Genomic DNA, 18,942 nt, shown 5'->3' with positions numbered 1-18,942 from the left:
TCTAGACTGTGAGCCCACTGTTGGGTAGGGACCGTCTCTAGATGTTGCTGACTTGTACTTCCCAAGCGCTTAATACAGTTCTGCACACATTAAGCCCTCAATAAATACATCTGAATGAATGAATGAATGTGAGAGGGAGACAATAAAAGGTATCCTCAACAAATGTTCTACTAAGGATAAAAAAATATATTTCTATTCTTGCTTTCACACACTCACCAATATTACATTCTTGAACATTTTTGAATAAAGCTCACTGGATCACTCCCATTTCACAACAGGCATAAGCATTGAAAACATTATCTCCAAGAAATTCTTCAATAGATGGAACAATGGACTGGCAACAAATACTTATAAAGAAATGCCCTCATTTACCAAAAGTTTGTCCATTACTGTTACTCACAACTACATAAAATCCAATAAACAATCATACATCTCGTGCTTCCTCATAATTGCTGTGTTGCCTCCTTGCACCCATAATATGAGGGGAATTGATACATTTTAGTGCTTTTAATAGTACATATATAGGTATGCCAAAAGTTACAAAATCTGTCTGTTTCCCCACTGTGGCTCATGCTTGCAATAAAAACATTAGACTATGAAAAAAGTGTGGTACAAATGAAGACATAGCAGTAGGATTTCTCTTGGGAAAGGGCTAAAGTAATACTCACCAGAATCACTGAAATTAGAACAAATGGGGCCCATTTTAAAAATGATCAGGAAAGTATGATTGAATTAATAAGACACTTGTTCTTTCATAATCTCAACAGGAAAAAGTAATGAAAGCATTTAAGTTGTATAAATTTATATTTATATGGATCAAAAGATAATTATATAAGCTACAATTAGAAATGTATCTTTTGAAACTTCAGTATAAAAATGCCTTCAAACCTAGCTCAACTGACTCAACAAAAACAAAAACAAAATGCTATATTATGCATGTACAAGAAAGTTGCTTTAGGAAAATATTTTGCTCAAGGGAAAAAAGTTTGGGGTTTCCTAATAAAAATATTATGGTCTCCAACGGGAACTTTCCGAAGATATCAAAAGAGTACCCTGCTGTTCAAACCTTACACCAGCTGATACTTTAATGGTTCCAGATGGCCAGCCCTGCAAGATGACACTCCCTATTTTCTTTTATTATGACCCCTGAGGTCACAAACTATCTCTGGGATGCTGAAGTCTATCATTCTTTTAACAAGTAAGGGAGTTGTTATGTATTGAACACCAGTTCTTACTAATTCAAATTTTGATAACTGAAAGAGCTGGTTTCTCCAAATGAATCAGGAGAAATACATATATTTTTATATATATATAAAACCACTTCAGTACCTTTCTTCTTCTATGGAAAGGGCCTGTATTACAGTCAGGAATCTCAGACACTAACTGGTGAGAAATGGCATAATTCAGTCTTTGCATTTGGAAGTGATCTGAAAAGTGAGCTTAAATTTTGAGTCTAGAAGTTTTAGCCAATAATAAAAGAATTCATCATTTCAGTTTAATCACCAGGGAGTAAACACATTTCTTTTAAATTTCCTTCATAAATTTTTCAACCCATTCTATTAAAATGGTAAACTTGATTTGAGTTTATGTAGAAAAGAACCCCAAAATTAATACAATACCCTAAATAAAGTAATATGGTTAATATCTTTCCTGCTGTCATTAAATTCATGCTAGCAGTCTATCTTCACTTGACATCAATTAATGATTTTAATTCCAGACTCTTGTCACAGTGTTCACCAGTCTTTCCTCTAATTAAAATGGATGATGTATGATGAAGAGAAAACACAAGACTTTTGTTCTTGAAACATTTCTATTCATTAGGATTTTGCTTTTACAACAAATGGCTTTTAGTTCTAACGGTTCCAGAATAAGATGAAGAGAAGTTTATTATCACTATGAAGTATCAGTCTTCAAACCCTCAGGAAAGATATGAGACAAGTAACTTCACTACTGAATGACTGACTTCTTGGGGAATGAATACCAAGGGGATATTTTAATTACTGACTTGCTATCAAAGTATCTCCTTCAATGTCTGTGAAATATCATTTATGGAAACAGCCATGACACTTAAAAAAACATACACAAAATAGGAACTAGATTATGTTAATTTAAAAAACTGTATTCATGGAGAAAATGCCAGAGGGATGTTATATTAAAACAACAAAAATAATTAAAAATCTCTTTTAGAGTGCTACATACAAATATCTAAGGAATACCATTCAGAATTTCCTGTCACTGAATAATATGGAAAACATTACCAGTTATGCATTATCCCAATCCTGACCAAGATGAGGAATCAGAAAGGCTGAGAGGTTTTGGGGTTTTTTTTGTCAAGTCTCTATCGTTCTGACCAGATATTTCTACAGTTTACTTATTAGCATTAAAATTCAAACAGGATTAAAACAAAGCCAAAACAGATTTACATTCCAAACCCATTTCTTGACACTAATAACTGCAGTCCACAAAAATACAGACAGATTGGCAAGCAAACACATACACCAACCAATACAAAACACACAAAACTGGACTTCAAGAATGAAGGGCAATTGCCATCAATGTTCTCCATTGCCTCAATTTCTGGCTACCAGAAGATAATCCACACACATGTCCGTCTGTTTCTAGCCTGGGACCTAGTAGGAGTATGTGGAAGCAGTCCCAGGACCAAATGGATAGTTATCCAAAACAGGAATATAGAGTTTCTGGGAGCTATACTAGTGCTTTGACAAAGAGGAAACTTTCCCACTAATCTGTACTAAATAAGAATAGAATACTATCCCTGTATATAGTCTCCCAGAAAAACAATTTATAGGCAGAGTTCAGTTCCTGTCACACAATGTAATGGCTGGATAAGAAACATCAGCATTAAACTGAAACAAGACAGACAATCTATAAGCAAGAAGTTAATAAATAATAAATGCCACTATAAGGCCTATTGTCTCATTTAAGAAATAGCAGACATAAATATATTCAATTGGTTCTGCTTTTGAGTGCAAAAAACACACTGCCCAAGATTTAACAAAATAATCATGTAAGAAAGCTACTATTAAAATACAAAGTCTAAGTATGCTAATGCTCTAAAAATTTCTGGGCCTAATTGATTTTTTAATGGACCATTCACTTGTTCTCCGGCCCCAAAGGATTTCTTTCGGAGCCTCTCATACATAGTAAAATCATTATGACCAACCTAGTTCCCAGAAGTATTTCATCACTGGAGGTACAGATTCAAGCTTTCAAGCAAAATGAAGTTGAACTGAATTTTGCCACTGATAAATTAAGAGGGAACAATTATGTAAAATCATTGTTTCACATAAAACATTTATTTATGTTAAAAAATAATTCCTAAATTGTTTGAATTATAGATAAAATGTGCAAGACAAGATAACTAAATTATTTTAGGAACATACACAAAGTAGTTCTAATTAGCATTTAAACTGCAAAAGAAGTGAATACTGTACACCACGTGACTATGCCCTCTTTGTATTCTTCAGATTACCCTGATGAATTACAGCCAAGCAATTACAGAATAAAAATTATGTTTTCTATTAAAAATCCAATTTCCTCATGGGTAACTGCTTTTCATTTGGGACAATGGATGCCAATGTATCAATACAGAATGAATACTGTATGCCCACAAATTAGATAAGTGTCTAATAGTGGAGGAAGTAAAAAATGATGCCACAGAGTTCTCCTCTTCCTCAGAGCAACTTCCTGTGTGGGTAGGCTGAGGGATGAAAAAATTCCTGTGAAGTCAGTGGATCCTCTGAAATCATTAATTGGAGTGCCACATATTTTACTGACTCATTGGATTATATCAGTAAAGTCACTTAATCTCTGTTACCTTTCACTTTGCTCATGCATGAAATAGGACAAATTTTATTTTATTATTTGATCTTTGCAGCTTTGCTCATCTGGACTAAAGAACACAGTTTTATCCTTGAAAATTATGCTGTTTATGACACCTGAAACCCAGCATGAATGAAAGCAACTTTTGAAAGCTGAGCAAAAATTGAATATAGAAATACTGCCATTAGGTGACAGCCAGAAAATCTTGAGGATTCGTCTTTGTCACGTGCTTTTTTATGTACCCTAAACAAGCCTCTTATCCCTTGACTGGGGCTCACCATTTTCTATCCCTCTTAGATATATTGTGATGGTGGAGTAAGGTTACACCAGAAAGAGGTATATCTTTTTCTTTGAAAGGTAAGTGTTAACATTTAATTCTTGCCATTCTGGACATCTGAAACAAAATCTTTGCTGGTGGAAACACATAATCAAATGTGCAGTCCTCTACTTTGCTCAAATGAAAAATCTCAAGTACTGAGAGATTTTCAGGTAATCACTCTTTGGGGGTATTCTTCAACAAACAACCTTGAATGGCTGCCAGAAAGATGTCAATCTAAAGGAGGTGAGAGGAAAAAGAGAGAAGGCTGAATTCAAGGGAGAGCGCTATGGGGAAGGAGGCTCAGGGGAACTTAATCAAGGAGTGAACGCAGGGGTGAGGAGGAGGAGGCAGGGAGTAGCTCTTCCCTTCATTCCCCCTGCCTCGCCCACCCCAGTGAGCCATGTCTTCTCAGCCTAGAAGGTTGACAGGCCAGAAATTTCTTCAATCACATTGGTTCTTTTTTTTAATAATCAATTAACATCTACCCAGCATTATTGTGATTTAATTCCACAATTTTAAACTTGCAAACGGCTGAGTAACAAATCCACCGGCTATTAGGCTAGGGAATTACGAAGATGAAGTTCCAATTCCAGTTTTGTTTGCAAGAATGAAATTTAAGTTCTGTTTTCTCCTCAGACAGAACCAGTGAAATTAATACCTATTCTGCTGTAAGCAAAATGAAAATAAACTGTTTCAATTTTAAATCAAGACTTATAACGCCAAAGAATGATAAAAGCAATTATAGAGCCCTCAATCGCCCCAACAGCAGTTAAACTAAGTGAAAGGAACCGAATATGGTCCCATAAACTATCTATGGTATGTCAGATCAGTTTTCTCACCCACTTCATTACATTTGTTCACCAAACATCAGTGTTTGATTATTTGACAGAGAAAAAATAAAATGCAGTTGAATGCAGATCTCTTGCTGGAAAAAGAAGAAAAAGGAACCTTGAGCTAAACAGGTTTAATCAAATACTGAAATCTACCTCTCCTGTTCTTGCTTCATTCGTATTCTCTCCTCTTCTGAAGTAAGGGCTTCCTGTACTTTTATTTTACCCGTTTTCTCAATCTTGTCATCTTTTCGATGTTTGCCAAACCTGTTAATAACAAAAAATTCTAACTGGTCAATTGAACCAAAGTGAGTTTTCGTTCTTCTGAGATTAAAATATCTTCCCTATAGGTGAGCTTTATACAAATGGAAGAACAAAGGTCCAGGTCGCCCGCAGCTTCTTTATTTCATAATAAATTACTCAATCTAATTCTTTCTCTCATCCTGTAAAATGCAAAACTTCTCATGGAGCACTATTTCTAGTTATCTTTTATGGTAGGCTAAAACTCTGGGGTTACATAGTTTATGGACACTACTGACCAATTTAGAAAACTGACAGAAAATTACTGAACAGCTATGAGAAGATGTGAACTAAATGATGAAATTTTACATTTTGCAATGGTTTCCTCTCTTCATGAACTGCAGAAGATAATCCACATCTATCTAATAATCTTTCCAAAAGCAGCCATTCTTCTTTATTCCACAGTCAGATTTATTGGACACATTCATTATAATTCAAAAGCTGACAAACAAGACAATGTTTGTGTGAGGTTTAAAGGACCAAGAATAATTTACATTGCTATATCACTCCGTGCCTATTAAATTGAAAGCTTCAAGGCAGAATGCTCTCCTAGGTCCAATGAAAAGATTTTTAACTGTGGCAAACGCCACTTAGAAACTCACGTATGAAAAACACAACAAAAAAACCCTAAAGGCTTCTAAAAGGCCACAATGGGATATGCACTGCTCAAAAACTGCCCTGTGTTCGTCAGATGGGAGAATCCAAACTCAAAGCTCTTTAAAACATTAAACATTTGGTATTTTTGCATCAAATTATTATTGTTTCCATGTCATAGTTCCTTTACATTAAGCCTTACATCACACTAATCAGTATGGCCATTATTCAGACTCTTTAATATTGATTTGGGTCATGCAGTTTCAGATAGAACTGCCACAAAGCAGCATTTATTTAGATATATGTTTATGGTCAACCGTTGAATAAGATAATAAGTAAATACTCCAGGTCTTACATGCATTTTAGTTGGGAAACATAGTTCTGAACTTATCCATGCCTTAAGAGACTATATGGTCCATGAATCACTATGCCCCCCCACCCAAAAAAAAGATGAACCAAGGAAAGGGGTGAATAGTGAGAGCAACTGAAAATAAAGTTCTTCAACAATCAGAAATTCTAATGGTAGCATATAACCTTGCCCTTACATGAACTGATTTACTGTGCTGCATGAAACATTTTCTCAATTGACTACATAAATTAGTAAGAATGAAAATAGAAGTGCAGAAAATCACTAAATAAGCATGGAAATAATAACAAAGCTACTGTTAAAATGACTAAAGGTCTATTTCTGAAAGAAGCAATGATTTAGCATTTGCATTCTTTCAGTTTACAAATATTCTTTTGAAGATATCAGACCCCGAACACTACACTTTATTTCATTATCCAATTAATTCATAGCAAGAATAGTGTTCTTACTGAGATTTTCCCAATATTTATAGCAATCTAGAATTAGTTACAAAATGCCACTATCAACTTGTGTACCAAAAATATTCGTTTTACTATGAAATACTTGATTCATTACTCTAAAAGGGAATATTTTCTGCTAGGCTTCCACCATAAGGCTAATGTTAAACAGGCAATGTGGAATTATTTGGCAAATTTGAATTTGAAACATGATGGACTATAGAGACTTACTAGAGTTCACCAGATAATGATTGTGGCATTTGTTAAGCATCAACTATGTGTCAAGCACTATTCTAAGCACTGGGGAAGATATAAGACAATTAGACTGGACACAGTCCCTGTCCCACAGAGAGTCACATCTGAGTAGGAGGGAGAACAGGAATTTAATCCCCATTTTACAGATAAGAAAACTAAGGCACAGAGAAGTTAAGTGACTTGCCCAAGGTCACACAGCAGGCAATTGGCAGTCAGGATTAGAACCCAGGCCCATGCTCTTTCTATGCTAAGACAATATAATTAAGGATCCTTTTACATAGCCCCACCATCATCAGCCATTATGCCTATACCCACTCCATTTGAATCTACCTTTCAAAAATGAAAGGCTAAAGTATTTTTAAATAGGTGTAAGTTAGCATGCTATTTAGATGAATAAATCTTTTGTTTTCTTTAAAATAAGGCTTAGGGGAACAGCAGGTTATTTCACAATTGAAACACAAACATAGTGTGAGCAGCTGTAACATCATTTCCTTTAATTGCCATGATACACCTGAGTTCATATTAATTTATAGCTTCTTAATTCTCCTCCTCCAACAGGGGTCAGAGGAAATTTCAGATAAATGTGAACTCTCTAAGTCAGATTCCCAGTTATAATGGCTACTCAGCATAAGGAAACAATCACTTAATGTCAAGACACTTAAAATTTTCAAGAGATCAATTATGTTTCTTGTATTATCTACTGGAAGATATTCCCATTCAGTCAGGTCACCTTTCCAGGGGACAGAGATGGGGCTCAATTTACAGCATAGCCATGCTGTTACCTGTTACTAACAAAGATAGGCGTTTCCAATCAATCACTCAATGATATTTATTGAGAGTGCTTACTATGTGCACAGCACTGCACCAAGCACTTGTAAGAGTTCAACAGTGTAGACAAACATGATCTCTATCCTCAAGGAGTTTACTCATTCATCCATTCAATCATATTTACTGAACTTACTGTGTGCAAAGCACTGTACTAAGCACTTGAGAGAGTACAACAGACACATTCCCTGCCCACAATGAGCTTACAATCTAGAGGGAGTTTACAATCTAGTGTGAGAGTTTACAATTTGTGATCAGACGCCATCAGATTTTAACCTTGAGCTCCACACTCGTGAGGTGACACAATAGCAGAAATACTGTGGCACATTCTTATTTTTGTAGTTTCCCAATTTAATTATAACAACATCGATTTATGGCCGATCTACTAGAAAGAAATAGCATGTTCTAGTGAAAAGAGCATTGACTTGGGAATCACGGGACCTAGCTTCCAACCCTGACTCTGCCACTTGTCTGCTCTGTAACCTTGGTCAAGTAACTAAACTTCTCTGTGTCTCAGTTACTTCATCTGCAAAATGGGAACTAAGAGTGCAAGCGGCTGCAGTGCTTAGTTCAGTGTCTGGTACATAGTAATAATAATAATGGCATTTATTAAGCGCTTACTATGTGCAAAGCACTGTTCTAAGCACTGGGGAGGTTACAAGGTAATCAGGTTGTCCCACAGGGGCCTCCCAGTTTTAATCCCCATTTACAGATGAGGGAATTGAGGCCGAGAGAGAAGTTAAGTGACTTGTCCAAAGCCACACAGCTGACAGTCGGCAGAGCCGGGATTTACCATTAAAAAAAGTTAGGCAAAAAACACTCCTTACTTTGTTCAAGAAAAGTTTAAATCCAGGGAAATTGCCCTTCCCACACTCACACCACACACAAATAATAATAATAATAATAATAATGGTATTTGTTAAGCGCTTATTATGTGCAAAGCACTGTTCTAAGCGCTGGGGAGGTTACAAGGTGATTGGGTTGTCCCATGGGGGGCTCACAGTCTTAGTCCCCATTTTACAGATGAGATAACTGAGGCCCAGAGAAGTTAAGTGACTTGCCCAAAGTCACACAGCTGACAGTTGGCAGAGCTGGGATTTGAACCCATGACCTCTGACTCCAAAGCCCGGGCTCTTTCCATTGAGCCACGCTGCTTCTCTGGAACACAAACCAGAAGATGGGAATAGGAAGAGGGTGACAGATAACTGTGAAAAGGTTTAACATCATCCTGTGGTAGGGGGTGGGGAGAAGGTTATGAAAACATATTAAGTTGTGCTCCTCAGGGTCAGATAGCAAGGCTTCTTCTATTCAACATTTGTAGTGATGATTTAGGAGAAGGAACTGAGAGCCTGCTCAAAAAGGACATGGTCATCAACACTTCGAAAAACTGCAAAATTTAAAATGACCTAGAAAAATTAGGAGGAATGATCCTACAGAAACTGGATAAAATCCAGGGGGGACAAATGCAGAACTGCAAATTTTTGGACTAAAAACAAGTATTCGCTCATTCATTCAATTGTATTTATTGAGCGCTTACTGTGTGCAGAGGACAGGATAAACTGGATAGGCACAAGATCAACAGAAAAAAGACCTCAGTATAGTAGTGCTTTATTAAATAAGTCAGCATGGTCCCAGAAGGTAGCAAAAGGATTTTGACAAAAAAGAGTCAGGAAGTAATTCTCCAGCTAATCCCTGCAGTGGCCAGACTCTTCTTGGAGTAAAGAGCCCAGTTTTGGTCATTACATTTTACAAAGTATACAAAAGATCTAGAGAAGGTCTTCATCATCATCATCATCAATCTATTGAGCGCTTAACTGTGTGCAGAGCACTGTACTAAGCGCTTGGGAAGTACAAGTTGGCAACATATAGAGACAGTCCCTACCCAACAGTGGGCTCCCAGTCTAAAAGGGGGAGACAGAGAACAAAACCAAACATACTAACAAAATAAAATAAAATAAAAATAAAATAAAATAAAATAGAGGACAAAAATTATCAAAGGGCAGAAAAATTGCTTCAGAAAAGGAATTGGGGCGGTTCATCTTAAAAACATAAAGATAATAATGGTCTTCAAGTATAAGTTAAATGGGACGATGCCAACTATTACTCTCTGTGTTCACTAAGCACCAAACAGATGACCAACATTAAAGCAGGAGAGATGCTTGATTGGATAGAATGAAGACACTCTTCACTGTCACGGATGATAAAAAACCAGAAGGGACTATTGAATAGGGGACAGACAACTAGTCTGCAAGAATCCTGGGAAAATTCCAGTAAGTTTGTGCCATGTGGTTCAATCTGGACCACTGTGGCACATCTGCCTCTGAGAGGAGTCTTATGAAGCTGAGCACCTCACCTTAGTCTACCAGTCAGTTACAAGAATCATGGGAGCAAATAGAAGAATTTTCACACCTCAATCCTCTCTTTTCTCCTACCCTCAGCACTCAATCGCTCAATGGCATTTACTGAGTGCTTACTTTGTGCAGAGCACAGTACTAAACTCTTGGGAAAGAAAGATACAGTTGGTAGACATGATCCCTGCTCTCAAGGAGCTTACAGTCTTGCTTTCAAGACTTCATTTACAAGGAACTTTGACTTCTTATTGAAGGTTTGTCATTGAGTCCCAAACTTATGAGGTACAGTGCCTCTAAGCAGCTTGGCTCAGTGGAAAGAGCACGGGTTTTGGAGTCAGAGGTCATGGGTTCAAATACCAGCTCTGCCAATTGTCAGCTGTGTGACTTTGGGCAAGTCACTTAACTTTTCTGTGCCTCAGTTACCTCATCTGTAAAATGGGGATTAAGACTGTGAGCCCCCCGTGGGACAACCTGATCACCTTGTAACCTCCCCAGCGCTTAGAACAGTGCTTTGCACATAGTAAGCACTTAATAAATGTCATTATTATTATTATTATTATCACTGGAGAACATTCTACAGCAATAGACACCCATCTGTTCTTTACGGTTTAGAACAGGATGTGAACGAGATAAACCCAGTGTCCCTGAGTCTAAGATCTACATGGAGCTGTTCTACACAAGGTGGAGAGAAGAGAATTTCCAGAAATGTAGGTGTGAAGAAAGAGTAAAAATACCAGAGTATACTCCCATTTCCACAAAATACTTTCCCGCCCTCCCGACAATGCACCAAATGAGTTTGTGCTTTTATGTTCACAATAAAGGAGATAGTAATTGGAGTGCATAGCTTGTCTCCCACATGGCTTGCTTCATAAAGGACACAGCAATTTCTTAATACTACTATAACAATCTTATTGCAATCTGCTAAATGGGTTTCACTATGAATGTGTTACTGATGAGGTCATTACTGTTTGCTAACTTTGCCACACATTTTCATTAAAACAAAGAGCTACGGAAGAATCAGGCATTAGTTGATTAATGGAGAAAAGCAAAAATTGATTGACAAAAGTCCCACGGTATTAGGGTCTTATTTAAAAAGAACTTCCATTAGAAACATCTGTATATGATGCCACTGTACTGTAATTTCAGCCTTAACACCAGAAACAGGCTCTTCTGCAACATCAATGTCTATTCAAATTTTTACTGGAACATTTTAGCATTTTGAACATAAGATTTTCCTTGTAACTAAAATTAGAGAACTTAAAAAAATTATGCAGAATGACAAAACACGCAGCAAAATGGTATAAATAAAATCAAAATATAATTGGTGGTGTAGTGAAAGGGTTTTTCGCCAGTGCCATATTAAGATATCCTGCGTGAGATAGAAGAGGCTTGAAAATCTGCCATAATTAAAAATAGAGGAGTGGAATATTCTGAACCAATTATCTTAAATGATCTCCCATGCTTTAAAAAGTAGAATTTTTTTTTAACTGTGATTTTTCTACAGAAATCCTCAATGAAGTGCCACAACGTCTTTCAGTATTTCCTAACTTCTCGTTGCTAATTACTGGCGTATCTCTGTCCAAACAGAAGCTTGTGAAGTATCTGTCTGAACAGTTATGGTTGGGAAAGTTAGAGAAGCAGTGTGGCCTGTGGAAAGAGCACAGACCTGGGAATCAGAAGGACCTGGGTTCTAATCCTAGTTCCGCCATCTGTCTGCTGTATGGCTTTGGGTAATTCACTTAACTTCACTGTGCCAAAGGTACCTTAACTGAAAAATAAGGATAAAGACTGTGAGCCTCATGTGGGACATGGACTGTGTCCAACCTGATAGGACACATAAGCACTTAACAAATACCATAAAAAATACCAAAAAAACCCACCCTCTGCTTTATTGTAAGAGAAAACTGAAAGAGTTACAATTGAATCTGCAGGTGCCAAACACCCAAGAAAGCTGATGGACGTTAGCTAATACAAAGACTTAAGGCATTAAAATAAGTATCAGGGTTCAAGGCTGCAGGGAAGCGCAACTTGCCTCATCCACCTAAGAAATGCCACAAGTCCTACAGGAGACATTGTAGAAAACACACCCATGGCAAAGAAGCAATTTCGGTAGCTGTTGAAAATCTGCGGCATCACTGAAGCAGTCAGGCAAGAGGAGGCTGATTAGGAAAAGCAGGAAGCACCTATTTAAGCATAAACAGCTTGGCAATCAACATCAATGAGAAGTAAGCTTCAGCAAAGGGCACCCGACAATTTGATAGCTTTTTATGAAATGGGGATACATTTTTAAGTCAGTTGAGTTGAGCGGGGAATGTCTTTAAAGGTAAATGCAGGAACTGAAGGACCATTATTTGATTGTACAGTTTTCATCAGCGCTAGCCTGATTAGACTTAATAAACTAAATCTGTGTCACTTGGCATCCAAGAACAGAAAAGTGATTTTAAAAAACAGCTCTTACTTAAAGCTGGAAAAGCCGTTTAATATGCAATATTCACATAAAGGACAGTATATCCCTTTCGCTTGGTCCATTTAATGGACCTATGTGTACTTCCCCTTTACCCAACTAGTTTTAACCAGTCAAGGACTCACCTATAATGCTTAGTACACTTAATACAATGATATACTTTAGAAGTCCTGGAAGAATATGAACATGAGGCTCCTAAACATGTGTAAATAGAAAAACTACCAGCCGAGATTCAATTGTCCTTAGACTAATGTGGTCATTGTTGACTCTTGGGTGGAAAGTCTGGGAGTCAAAATATGTGATTGTTTTGGTATCAGATAATATGTACCATTTCCATATTTCAAAAGCATATATTTGCTCAGCCTAAATAAAAAAAAATCTGAAGCAGAATTTTTACTTCATTCATTAACAGAAGATTAGCAGATGCATGTCTTAATTATTATATTCAATCTATTCAGTCATTACTTAGTTCATATACTGCATGACACGCTTTTCTTGGGTAAATCAACTTCCTATTTGTTAAAAAGGTCAATTAGTAATTACCATGCAAGCAGGGTTTTTTTATGGTAAAGGTTGATCTGTCTTATTTTATTCAGATCATGCTCACACAGGTAATAATCAAACCATACTAACCCCAATAACCCTGAAATATAAATGCAAATGCATGCAAAATATAGAGTAGATATGAATTTCTCTTTTACTCGATTGACTTAATTATAAATAAAAAATATGATGTTGAAGACAGTAAACACAACATATAATTCTGATTTCTTTTAATATGCTGAACAATTCGAGTATTGCTAAAACTTGATTATGTGCCTTTTAAGCCAGCAGGGCCCACTTAAAATGCTTCTGAGAGGCTGCAGCTACTTCTCTAACCTTTCATACCTAGGACACTCCCCATTCCTACACTGTGCATTTTAATGCAATATTGTTCCATAATACAATACTACAAATTGCAAATTACATTTGGCTCAAGGAGTGATTATGAAAAATAGTATCACTGTTGCCTTCGCTCGAAGAACTCTGATAATAATGAGAGATTGATTGAGCTCTAAGCAGTCCAAATGATGAGGGGTCAATTTGAACATTTCCATTAAGCTTCTTTTGTGAAATGCAACACTTTGCCAGGTCAGGGGAAATAATCACAGTACATCTGGTTACCATGGTTTTAGTTTTCCTAGAGTAGTAGAACAATCTAGTAAATGGCACTAGCCAAAGGCAGACCTATAAGAAATGCTAATGAGGCCTAGGCCATAAAAACACCTCCATTTATCTTGGCACTTCAGAGACACAAAAGTTTTACTGGACACCTTTTCCCCTTAGAAAGGGGAGGAAGAAACACTTTAACAATACGAATGGTTCCAATAATTTTGTTTTAAAATTGATCTTCCGGAGTTGACGGCAGGATTTTAATGCTTAGAGGGCAAATTACAGAAGACATTTTGCACAGTTGGCTGGTAAGTTTCCAGAGGGTCATACATTCTCAATAAAATGCAAATTAGAACTTAAATTATTTTTTCTAGTGATATTAAGTATATTAAAGGTGATATGCTACAGATCAATGGACACAGAATTCCGATGATCAACATGTCACTTCCATGTTGCAGTGACCCAACTTCTCTCCCTCTGAACAAATATGGGAAAGTTGGGAGGATAGATGGTGAAAGGAAATGACTCTGTCTCTCCTTCTCCCTGCCCCCTTCGGAATCCTATCCAAACGTTAAATAGTAGGGGTTTTGCCCTGACATTTTCCTGCTTAAGTTTTTTTTTTCCTCCTTTATGGTGCTTTTTTAGAGATTACGAAGTGACAAGCACTGTACTAAGTATTGCCTTACCATTACAGGAGCAGTGAGATGTCCATCCAGTCAAGAATCATTTGTAAGGGAAGGAGAATTATCCCAAATGTCCTACGCAACCTTTCGATTTACAAAAAATAAGCAAAAGAACTAAAGAATAAAGATGAGAACCACAGAAAGAGTTAAAAAAAACCCAAAGCCAAAATAATCAATTCCCAACATTTCTTTTGGGTCCTATCAAACATTAAAACTTCCCTAAAGATCTCATTATCTGTTAAAGTTAATAGGTCAGTCAGCATTTTTTCTGTCAATTACAGGAAACAATTTTTGTTGATACCCTTTTCGTAGTGAGTGTCCTCTCTGTAGAGCCAATTAAGATGGTAGGCAGTATTATTTCATTTGAAAAAAAGTGCAAAGTCACATTGATTGGGCATAGGGCCCTTACTCAAACTGTTCTAAAGAAGGTCGTACCAAGCAAACTATTACAAGCACAAGCTTCCTTTCCTCCTCCAGGCTGATTTGAAAGTAAATCTCCATTTTGATAAAAAGGTGAGGAGTGAAGAGAAAATGATCCAATCTTCCTAACCACTTGGATAAAGTTGGAGCCCTGAATTCTGGCACTGATGGAGCTTATCTCCCCATATTTTAATTTTGTCTAAGACAAGGGTGGCAAGAGGTCACATACTGGGATTCATTATTGAGCATGATCAAATCCCATTTCCAGTGCCCTGGAGCACTGATTCAATATAAACAGCATTAACCACTATTGTACCATCCTAGAACTTTGATTGTACTAGAGGTAATGCTGTTTATGATAGAACTGCAGTGAGCAATCCAACTGGCTACTCAGATTCCTATGCATGGGACAGAATCAGAGTAGTGGTAGCAGAATCAAGGGTCTGTCCCAAATAGACCTCTTCCTCTTTCTTTTATTAACAAATCTCTGTAAAAAAAAAAAAAAAAGTAACACAGGGTCTTGGACCTAAGCCATTCACAGATACCACCTGTCCTTTTTCCGTCTTAACTGGCTTCAAATCCTTCAGCATTTTAAATACCCTGCTCGTGCTTTGTTTGTTCTCCTGGAACACTCATCTAAGTATTGTCAAAGGTGGCAACCTCATGCGAGCTCTGACCCTACTGTGGCCAGAAGTAAAGGAAAAGGTTTTTGTAGAAGCATGAGACAAGAGACATGAGTTCATGAGACAGGCCAACCAGGAAACAAGGAAATGTCCCTTTATGGCATGCTAGTGTAACTAGATTCCTTTCTCAGACGTCCCCTTCGCACCGTTAGTTTAAACTGTTGCTCTTGTTTATGAAGCTTTTAGAGTTTACTGCAACAAAGTATGGGATCATCTGACTCCAAGATGGAAATAAAACTGCAGGATAACTTCAGGATCTCTAAATACTTTCCAAACAGTGTATGAATCCCCCAATGGCCCTAGGAGAAAGAGTAAGGGCAAGTTTCCTTCACATTATGGGCATGGTGAATGTGAGTAAAGGGGCCAGATAATTTGGTCATCATGCTTTAAGTTTGTTTAGAGAGGGTGAGATCTTAAAGTCACAGAGCAAAGGGCAAAAACCAGCAGTGCCTGTTGTTCTGGAATTCAGGGACATTGAGGGAGATTTTAGGGAGATATCCCCAAAATCTTTTCCTCAAATCCGAGGCATCTGCCTCATTCATCAGGAATATCCACCTGACTCCATTTCCAGTTCACTCATTATGTTGGGACTGGGGTGTGTGTGAGGAATGTTGGTGTGAAGCTATCCCCATCCTTAACACCAAGGACAGAGAAAAATATCCCAGTTTCTCTCAAAACAAATACTCAGGATTGGAACTCAAAAGCAGTAACTGAAAAATGATTATCGGGGCTAATTTTCAGAAACTTGGACACTGGGGAGTTCTCTTTAAAATTTCCCTCCTCACAAAATGTTTCTCCTCTGAGGAAGGAGCTGTTTTGGTCTCTGACTCACAGGGGCAGGAGGATGAAAAAAGCACTTACTCTCACGCTCCCTAAGCATATGACAGTAACAATACTACTGAACTTTCATTCCCCCTACTCGGCTTCCCCTCTGGGATCCCTGTGTACTTGGCTGTGTATTCCCTTAAGCAATTTAATACTCATCCCAGCCCCACAGCACTTATGTACACATTCTCATATTCTACTATTTCTCCTACCTGTGATTTATTTAAATGGTTGTCTCCGCTCTGTAAAGAGTAAGCCCTTTGTGGGCAAGAATGGTGTCTACCAACTCTACTACATTGAACTTTCCCAAGCATACACAGTAAAGGCTCAATAAATACCACTGATTGATTGATGAAGAGCTAGAACCCGGAAGCCACCTCTTAAACAGATGATCAGCACAGCTATTCTGCAGTCACAATTTTTACACCTTTCTTCAAACTCTGGATTTTCCAGGTTGATTCTTTAGACTACAGAGCAGTTTTAGGGCCAAAGTCAGGGCATTAAGGAGATATAATATTGCTAAAAGGGCCATTTTGAGAAGGGAACCCAATAATTATAGTTTTGCCTAAGTAGTTTGTATTTATTCCAAATCACAAGAAAAATAAAATTTCTACAGAGCTGGGTCAAAGGAAATCAGGACATAGTATATGAGCTTCAATAGTGGCTCAAAAAAGGGCATGATAATAAGGTCCTTATGGATGAGGGCCATATTCAACTGTGACCTTACCATAAAATGTTTACGTAAGGTAAAATCCCCCAAGGAAAACGGTGAAAAAGCATGATTAAACTTCTTTTAAAATGTGCAGACATTTTCACTTCTTACAATTCATTAGTTTTCCAATTTGGAATATGTCTAAACAGCCAAACAAATTAGACAAGTTTCTGTCCTAATGGAAAACATTATTTGCTATAGCTTGCTTTAATGCTGAAAATTTAAATGACAAAATTTGTGTACCACTCAAAACACTCATCAAATCCCACTCTACCAGATGATCAACTTGTATTCTAATAAAGAGACCAAGCAGCACAACCCTAGAATGAGATGATCTCAAAATGCATTTCAAATACATTGGTGAAAGTAAGCTATTAGAAAGTATAGTATTTCTAATGGTAGCCTTTCAAGATGTCAGTGGAGACTCTGGGAGAAGGAAGAGGTTTAAGGATGATAACGGCCACATCTCAAACATTTTAGAGCTAGAACTCATACATTTTAAACATTAACTCTTATATGCGCTGTAGAGGGCATATGCTAATAATACTTGCCTTTAACAACCACAAAAGGGAAAGCTGCAGGTGAATTAGCATTAATGCAGTTTTCAAATAAGTCTTCTAAAAGCTTAATTTGAGAAGTCTGTAATATGTAGCCAAGGTTCCCAATTTTGATTACCCAAGAATAGAGAGAACCACAGCCTAACCCACACCTCAAGAAAAATGGCCTTTAAAAATGATCACAAACAAAATTAGCTATTTCTTTAAGTCAAACATGATCCATGTTTTGCGGACAAGTGGAAACACATGATTAAATAAGACTGTTGAGAGCAGCTGAAGCCATAGACAGACCATTTAAAAATGCATACCAAAGCAAAAAGCATGCTGTATGCAAGAATCAGAGGAAATAGAAAACAAGTATAACACCACCTGCTCTACTGTAATCAACTAGTAACATGTTGTGCAAGAGGGTTCTAAAACAGATTCATCCATCCATAAAGATGTTGGGAAAAAAACCACTTTATTAAATAGCCAGAGTAAATCAAGATCCTGTTCTCCCTCTTACTTAGGCTGTGAGCCCCGGTGGGACCATTCATTCATTCATTCAATCATATTCACTGAGTGCTTACTGTGTGCAGAGCACTGTACTAAGCGCTTCAGAAGACCAGAACTGTGATCAACACAATTATCTTTTAACTACCCCAGTGCTTAGAACAGTGCTTGGCATATAAAGAAGCACTTGGAGAAATACCACAAGAACCTCAATCTACCCAGAATGACCTAGGACAACACATAAGCTCAGGAACATCTCCCACCTGGGCATCCATAATTTTATGATATCAAGATGCAATGAGGTCAGAAATATGAATACAGAGAGAGTAGATTAACAGTCCAGGGAATTTTGGGAGAGGTAGTGTCCAAGGCATATGGGGGTGTTGCCCAGTGAGCATGCTTCAAGATGAAAACTTAAAAATGGAGACATTTTTGGTGCAGCTCAGAGTCTGTAGGGGTTACTAAGGGATAGAGGGAGCTTTGGGGATTTTTGAATGGTGCCCTAAAAACTCAAGAACCCAGTGGGCAATCTGCTCCTGGCCTGAAGGTTGCTAATGTGACTGTGTTCTAATTCCTACTTAGATTTTTCAAAACAAATAGACTCTGAGAACTTGCCATACATTAAAATGCCACCTCTAGAGCAATTTTTTTGCATTTGAAAAAACTGTGACATGAAATTGTATATATGCATCAAACACTACTTGTCTGCTCTGTGACCTTGGGAAAGCCACTTAACTTCTCTGTGCCTCAGTTATCTCTTCTGTTCCCAACCTGATAAACTTGTCTCTACCACAGCCCTTAATATAGTGCCCAGCACAGAGTAAGTGCATACC

General features: G+C 37.4%; 1 protein-coding gene across 12 annotated transcripts in view; it reads right to left on the bottom strand.

The window, feature by feature from the left end:
• PARD3 (par-3 family cell polarity regulator) overlaps positions 1-18,942 on the bottom strand; it is a 496,072-nt gene that overhangs the window by 121,723 nt on the left and 355,407 nt on the right. For 8 of the 12 annotated variants that reach the window (XM_038755497.1, XM_038755494.1, XM_038755496.1 and 5 more), the window contains one exon: positions 5,149-5,259. The exons of the other annotated variants lie outside the window; for them this stretch is intronic. In XM_038755497.1, coding sequence (XP_038611425.1) covers positions 5,149-5,259 — 111 coding nt within the window. The remainder of the gene's footprint in view (positions 1-5,148; positions 5,260-18,942) is intronic. 12 annotated transcript variants of the gene reach the window in all.

The sequence above is a fragment of the Tachyglossus aculeatus genome, chromosome 13 (assembly GCF_015852505.1).
Source record: "Tachyglossus aculeatus isolate mTacAcu1 chromosome 13, mTacAcu1.pri, whole genome shotgun sequence".
In the NCBI taxonomy this organism is placed as follows: domain Eukaryota; kingdom Metazoa; phylum Chordata; class Mammalia; order Monotremata; family Tachyglossidae; genus Tachyglossus; species Tachyglossus aculeatus.
This window is presented reverse-complemented; position numbering and strand designations above follow the sequence as displayed.